Raw genomic sequence first — 7,500 nt, 5'->3', positions numbered from 1 at the left:
AAAGTATCGGTTGGTGGTTTTAGGTGTACGTTGGACACGAGTGAAACAACAGAATCGATGTTTCTGTACAGTTGGTAGTCGTGACAGAGTTCCGCACTACCTTTTCCCCCCTTTAGAATATGAGGTGTAGAATAATCATTTAATGCGTGAAGATGTGACAAGATTGAAAGTAATTATATTTGCACCGACAAGAATTGTTAATGTTTTATTGTTACTGAAATTAGACATACGCAGACACACACATACACACACACACACGCATACACACACACATACACATACATGCACACACACACACATACACACACACACCAGAGCATACACAGTAGATATTGCCACACCACAACATGTTTTCGTCCTAGACAACGCTACAGGATCTCCTGTCTACATGGCAATCCCTACCCTTCACTCCCTTTCTCATCCCTCGCTCTCCCAGAGGGACAGCCATTCGCGCTATAATGAAACACTCCACAGCTTCTTAGCAGTTAAAAGGTTGTTTCTTTCAAGTAATATAACCTTTGTGTAATATATAAACTTAAATATGATCTTAATATTCTAGGTGTCTTCAATGAATGATGCTATACTGAAGACGCACATTTATAAAATACAAAGCTATGAGAAACACTGGCGCATTGATACACAGGCGTACCAACAGTTTCCAAGTCTTATGAACAATGTGTCAGAGTTTAGCGTTTACTTAGGTCCATTTCCATACGATTTCTTACCGTGGCAGGAGATTCTCTTTCAAGCATAATCCGTTAAAAGTGACAGCAAAGGAATTATATTTTTTTTTTTTTTTTTTTTTTTTTTTTGCAAGCTTTCTAGTATTCGGAAAATGGATTTCTGCTGAATGGAGAAGGGAAGAAGTTATTTTTCAGTTGACACTGGAAACTTATATTGACAAAAGCTAACAGACGAGGAAATAGAAATTAAAACAAAACACAGTAAAATTAACCGAGACGTTTCGCAGTTTGTTCTGCATCTTCAGTTGGAATGTAGATGTGCAAACGAAATCTCATGGAATTTGTCAATCTCACGTAGTGTATAAATTGAGTTACCAAGAGGAGAACTGTACACCCCTATTAGGACAACTGCCACCCTGTACAAACGTATCACATTTAACAAGGAGGACCTAAGCACCACCTTTGGACCCACCACAGACGCCATCTTGATAGGGAGAATATGCTAAGCAATAAGGAAATAGTCGCAGAGGAGATGGGCCTCCAACGCCTGATCATCTTAAAGGCCGTAATTATAAAGGACTTGCACATCCACACTTCAACTGAATATGCAGAAAGATCTACGAAACGTCTTGGTTAATTTTGATGAGTTTTGTTTCTGTTTTTTTTTCTGTTTTTTAGTGTATTCAATTTTGTCACTATAAGTTCCCAATATTAATTGGAAATTTACTTTTCTCATTTCAGCACAAATCCACTATCCGAAAGCTAGAAAGCTTACGATAGAAAATTATTTCTAATTAATTTGCTGTCGTTTTTAACAGAATATATATATATATACTCGTATATATATATATATATATATATATATATATATATATGCATGTATATATCTGCATGTATATATATGCATATATATATATATATATATATATATATGAATATATATATAAATATATATATATAAATATATATATATATATATATGTATATATATACAAGCACCTGGCTGCGGGTGCTTGGCCTGCGGCGCCCGCGAGCGAAGTGGCAGCATATGCCGCCTAGGGTTCGGTCTTTGCAAAGTTGGCTAGTGGCCTAACTTCCGCCACCCATTCGATAACTATGTTTTCGATATATTACTTCTTAAATGATCCAGAGCCGATCACAGTGCCAAGATGTCTTTCCTCCTCTTTTGTTACTTTCATTTCACTGTTTTTAAAGAGGTTTCTACTGATGATGATGATGATGATGATGATGATGATGATGATGATGATGATGATGATGATGATGATGATGATGATGATGATGATGATGATGATGATGATGATGATGATGATGATGATGATGATGATGATGATGATGATGATGATGATGATGATGATGATGACGACGACGACGAAGACGACGACGACGAAGACGACGACGACAACGACGACGACGACGCCGTGGGTGCTTGTCCTGCGGCGCTGCTCGCTTCGCTCTCGGGAGCTTCGCGCCCTAGGGCTACGCCCTCTTGCTATACATTTGTGTTTTATTAGTCATCTTTAACTTCTTCTTCAACTTAAAGCCGCCGGCACTACTTCTTAGTAGAAGATTCTCCCTCGTCGTCGTCGCTGCACCTCTTGTTGCTCTCAGTGGTGGTATCTCTGTTCTCTTTTAGCATCTTTTTGACCTCTTCTATTTTTTGGTCAACTTCCTCTATTTTCTCTTCCAACTCCTCCTTGATAGAGATAGAGAAACTGGAGGCAGGGTCGACCTCTTCTTCTCTTTCGTAGCACAAATCGTACGACGCGGGCAGCAACATATCTACGGCTTCCTCTTCTGAGATCGTGTACACTTCTTTGGGTATCTCTACAATGCTTTGGTCAGGCTCTTCTTCGGCCAAAGCAACTTCTTGGTCGTCAGAAACTACGACCGCTTCAGGAGGTTTATCTTCTTCTGAAAGACTCTCAACGAAAAGTTCTTTATACACGCAATTGCGTGGTAGTTTCATCCTGAAATCGTCGTTCACTTTTTCCCAACCTGTGTATATGATGAGAGAATTCCAGCTTGTAACTCTTGAGCAGGCGACATAAAGTTGTCCGTGGGCAAAGCACTGTGCAGAATCAAGCAATATTCCACACCTATCAAATGTCTGCCCCTGAGATTTGTTTATCGTCATCGCATAACTAAGCTTAACAGGGAATTGTTTCCGCTTGAATGGTATAGTGGTATCAGTAGACTCCAGAATAATTCTCGGGAGTAAAACCTGTTCACCCCTGTGTGTACCGCCTAAGATCTTTCCGACTATGATATTTTTTTTAAGATTAGTCACTATTACTCTGGACCCATTACACAACTTGGGAGGGCATATATTCCTCATAACCATGATGACACTTCCTACTTTCAGTCTCAACATGTGAAGAGGGAGAGAGGGGCTCGTTATGGCATTGAAAACCGATGTCTGAATGTCCGTTACTTCTTCCATTGCAGTGTCAACACTCATGTACACTTTCTCTGGTTCTTCAGACTTATCGTAGACCATCAAGTTTATCCTGTCGACATCATCGTTTGTGGGGGAAATGATAGCCCTCTTCTTGAAATATGAAGCATTCAGGTGATTTTCCTCTAAATTATCATAGACTTTGTCCAGTAACTCTTTACAGGTCTCAACGACAATCCCAAACTTCTCGGGAAGTTTTACGGGTCCACTCTCCCCTCTCCCCAGAGCCAATAGATTTTTCGCAAATATCTTGTTCTTTGCGTCATCTGCCTTGAGTCTCACGTTACGTGTTAGTTCCAACTTTAAAAGGTCGTCCCAGAAATAACCGGACTTTATACAGTATTCGAGCTCATCATTCATTCCTCCCCCTCTTATAACTGGGAGGATTTGACGAAAATCTCCCGCACAGACAAATACTATCCCCCCCATAAACCTTCCTGGAACGCCCAAAATGTCCCGAAGGGAAACATCAAGAGTAGCTAACGTGTTCTTGTTTGCCATCACAACTTCATCCCAGACTATTAGAGACGTCATTGATAGGAGCTTCGCCAACTCTGAGTTTTTCTTGATGCTACAGGCGCACACTTCGTTGTAATCCATTAACGGGATCTTGAACATGTTATGTGCAGTTCTTCCTCCATGCAAAACAGTAGAGGCGATACCCGATGAAGCGACAGCCAAGGCAAATTTTCCCTGAGAACGAACAGTATCCAGTAAAATGTTGAGCACGAAAGACTTTCCCGTCCCACCTGGAGCATCCAGGAATATCCCATTGTGCCTGTACTTTTGGGCGTTCTCGATGCGAAATAGCACAGTATCGTAACAGAGTCTCTGTTTGCTGTTCAGAAGAAGAGACTTCTCCTTCACCTCTTCTGTCAACTTCTCTTTGTTATAGGCCTTTTCTCGGCGTATGATGTTTGATGTTTTCTCGCCACATCTTGAAAGTGGTAGCCCATATTGGGTGATAGAGCCCCCTCCGCAGTTCCACACATGTTCCTGGATATCGTCTAGAGCGTCAAGGTAAATTTCATCGTTGTATTCCGTCGCTTTTTGGCGCTGCAGGAAGTCACTGGCGAACAAATCTTTGGTCTCTTCCCAGATACCTGACTGGTCCTCTAATTCCGAAAACACCAGCATGCTCGCATAAGTAGCTCGCAACTGATTGCGGTCATTAGTGTGGTTGATGATTTCCAATATAGTTTTCTTCCAATTTTCTTTGTCGTTTAGGAGTCCCATCGCTTTAACGGCTTCTCTGTAAGTGGGGTAGATCACCCCTTCAAATGTCCGAAGATCCTCGTAAGACGTAGGCCCCTTTACGTGTGTTAAAAGTAGTCTCAAATAGAAGAGCTCGACAGTTTTATTTGTGACAGCACGTCTCCTCCCTAGAGAAGATGCTGTCGTCTTTCTTTCTTCCCAGACACTGCTAGTGTTATTAAAAACAAAGTGGTTGGGAAGCTGATTATAATATAGGCCTGCTGCAAATTCGTTTCGCGCACACAGTTTGAAGAAAGCTGTCAAATGAGTGTCTTTAGAGGTTTTTCTATCGATCTCCTCCTTAGACGTGTTCTCCTTGAAAAATACCACGTTCTCTCCTTCTAGATGCAAGTCAAGAGTTGCCACAGGGGGGTGACTTCTGTGAATCGCAAATTTGAAAATCTTCCACGACGCCTCATTCGCATTGACGAATCGTGCCTCCTGGAATTTTCTCACTTCATTAACATCTTCCCCTTCTTTCGTTTTCGAAAACAGAATGCGGTCACATCCTTTGTTGACGTACTTTGTAACGTAGGCTATGCACTTTATAGAATTTGAGCACTCAACATTTATGTGCGTGTTATACTTTAAACATAGGTACGGGCTGTAGGGGACAACCCATGAATTGTCAACTTTGATTTTCTCTCCCTTTACTTTTTTCTCGAAAGAGTGACCCCCTTCACCTACTGCTGTCCTTCGATACAGAGGGTACCCGTTGTTCCCAAAGTACATGTCGCCCCTGCACACTTTCGGAAAACCCTTTCCACACAATGATGTGGAACCGTACTTTCCTTGACAACATAGTTGGGACTCGTCAAAGCCTCTACAGGGGCCGTGTATCATGTTCGTTGTCACAATCTCATATAAGCGCGGCTCTTTATTTTTGTCAGGTATCTCAGCTGATATCACCCTAGAGACGAAATCGGCAGTAACGTGGCGTTCCATCCAAAGAAGGATATGAACATGAGGGAGACCTCTTTTCTGCCACTCAACACTCAGTAGGTGTGCCTTAACGCGCCCAAACACGTTTTTAATCGTCAGATCGTCCATCAGGCTGTCCACTTTCAACTTGAAAATCCGACTAACAAAGTCAGGGCGGTCATACATCCGGGAGATGTTACAACCGACAGCCTCCACGGCTTGTTTCAACTCTTCCCAATGAGGATTCATTGTAAAGGTGATAAAAAAGTCTGGAGACCCGTAAGACGACACAAAAGCCAAGGCGTCTTGCTACCGCGCTTTCATGTATCTTGGGCCCCCAACAAATGAAGCAGGGATAATCACCCGTTGACCCGCCTTTCGGTTATCCCCGTCCCCTATAAGAATATCAGCGCGCTCTTTCCGCAACTCCTGTTGATTGTGTTCGATGAAAGACAACCTGTCAGACTCAACTTTCACGTAATTATCCACAACAAATTGTTGGAAAAGACGGGCCCCTTTAGTCACATAATTGAAAACACCTTCTCTTTCCATGTAAAGAGAGGCGTAGTACATGCAAGGGCTTAGCCTACTGTATGTTGCAGGAACATGTTTTGAACAACAGATGTCTGCTTTGCGTTGCTTTTTCAGAGTGCAAGAATGACCGACGTCTCCATTGGGAAACAGGAGAGGATACTGAAAAACATCGTAGAAGAAGTTGGTGTGACTCATAAGTCTGAGACTAAATTTTGAATCTTCCTTTGGGGAACCTATCACTATTTAAATTAACGATGGCTCCCACCTGCGAAGAAGAAGTGGGAAGGTGGTAGACTCCTTTATGTTCGCGGGTTGTTAGATTCTCAGCGGCTTTCAACGTAATAGACACCTGGGGTAATTTGCCATATTTCTTGACGTGAGCTTCCATGAGCTTTAGCCGTCTCTAGCTCTTTCAACATCCCAGACAGACACGCGTTATGTTTTGCCATGTATTCGTAAAAGGGTGTGATAATCTTCTCGTTCTCTGAAAGAACCTTTTCCTCCCTAGCTCGTCTCTTCTCCGTTTCGTTCATTTTCCCCTTGCCATTTCCTGACTTTGAAAAATGTTGAACCGCCAGAGTGCGAAGTTTAATCTGCTGATCTTTCTCGTGGTAGAAATAAAGATCTAAGAAAGAATTATTCTTCCTCCAAAACGGGTTTTTCTCAGAATTACTGTCATGATCAAAATGCACGTCTTTCCCAGTCAAAGACCCCTTTTTTAGCAACCCGGGCTTCAATGAGCCTAGTCTGTGGTACACTCGTCCCTGAATTTTGTAACACAGTGCCTTTTCCCCTGCGTTCTCCAGCTTACTCGAAGTCGCAAAAGATGTGAAAGAAAATACTAAATTGAAACCAGCGATGTGTTTCAAAAATCTTTCAGAGAGAACGGTTTTACCTTCGTAGAGCTCTCTTATTGTCCCGTCCTTAATATCTGAGGGCAACAATAAAGGAGTTTGACCCAAGTTGCAACAGATTGTTTTGTTTTCTCGTTTCCACAGCAAAGCTGAACAGACTTTACATTTAAAATCCCCCAATTGGCCGATGTGATGCGGAAAAGTTTGAACAGAATTTTCCCTAAGAAACCCAAGCAACTCCTCCCTCACAGTTTCTCGCTGGTCGGAATCTGGCTCCTTCAAATGACGTTCGAATCGTTCTTTTCTCAACTTGTCAAGAACATTTTTCTCTTCCTCTGAAAAATCCTAAGGAGTCTTTCCAAATCGCAGGAAAACTTTCACTTTCTTAAACGCCTCACGTCTCTTCCTGTTTTCGGCCCGCAATTCTCGCGCTTCTTGTATCTTTTGGACCTTTTCTTCTCTTTTGAACTCCCGCAGTTCTCGTGCTTCTCGTATCTTTTGGGCTTTCTCCTCTCTCTTTAACACCCGCAATTCTCGTGCTTCTCGTATCTTTTTGGTCTTTTCTTCCTTCAATTTTGCGCGCATTTCTCTTTTTGAGACCCTCTCTTCCGTCTTTTGAAGAATTTCTCGTGTTCGGTCCTCATTTAACTTCTCTGCCTCCAATTTACTCGAAAACTGCTGACTATCATTCCCTGGTGCACCAGAAAGGTTTTCGGGCGTTTCCTCTTTAACGGGACGCCGGTCATTCTTTTTCTTCAGTGCGTCTTTGACCTTCTTG

The 7,500-nt window shown here is 42.2% G+C and overlaps 1 protein-coding gene across 1 annotated transcript; it reads right to left on the bottom strand.

Annotated features, from left to right (window-relative positions):
* Positions 1–453: 453 nt before the first annotated feature.
* LOC143034320 (uncharacterized) lies at positions 454–5,583 on the bottom strand. Its single transcript, XM_076200252.1, has 2 exons — positions 2,488–5,583; positions 454–516 (listed from the first exon to the last, which is right to left on the bottom strand). Exons 1-2 carry the CDS (start codon positions 5,581–5,583, stop codon positions 454–456), a joined length of 3,159 nt encoding a protein of 1,052 aa, XP_076056367.1.
* Positions 5,584–7,500: the final 1,917 nt, after the last annotated feature.

Source organism: Oratosquilla oratoria, chromosome 17 (assembly GCF_046742065.1).
Source record: "Oratosquilla oratoria isolate Oo_2021 chromosome 17, ASM4674206v1, whole genome shotgun sequence".
In the NCBI taxonomy this organism is placed as follows: domain Eukaryota; kingdom Metazoa; phylum Arthropoda; class Malacostraca; order Stomatopoda; family Squillidae; genus Oratosquilla; species Oratosquilla oratoria.
The sequence above is the reverse complement of the archived record's forward strand: the minus strand, read 5'-3'. Positions and strand labels throughout refer to the sequence as shown.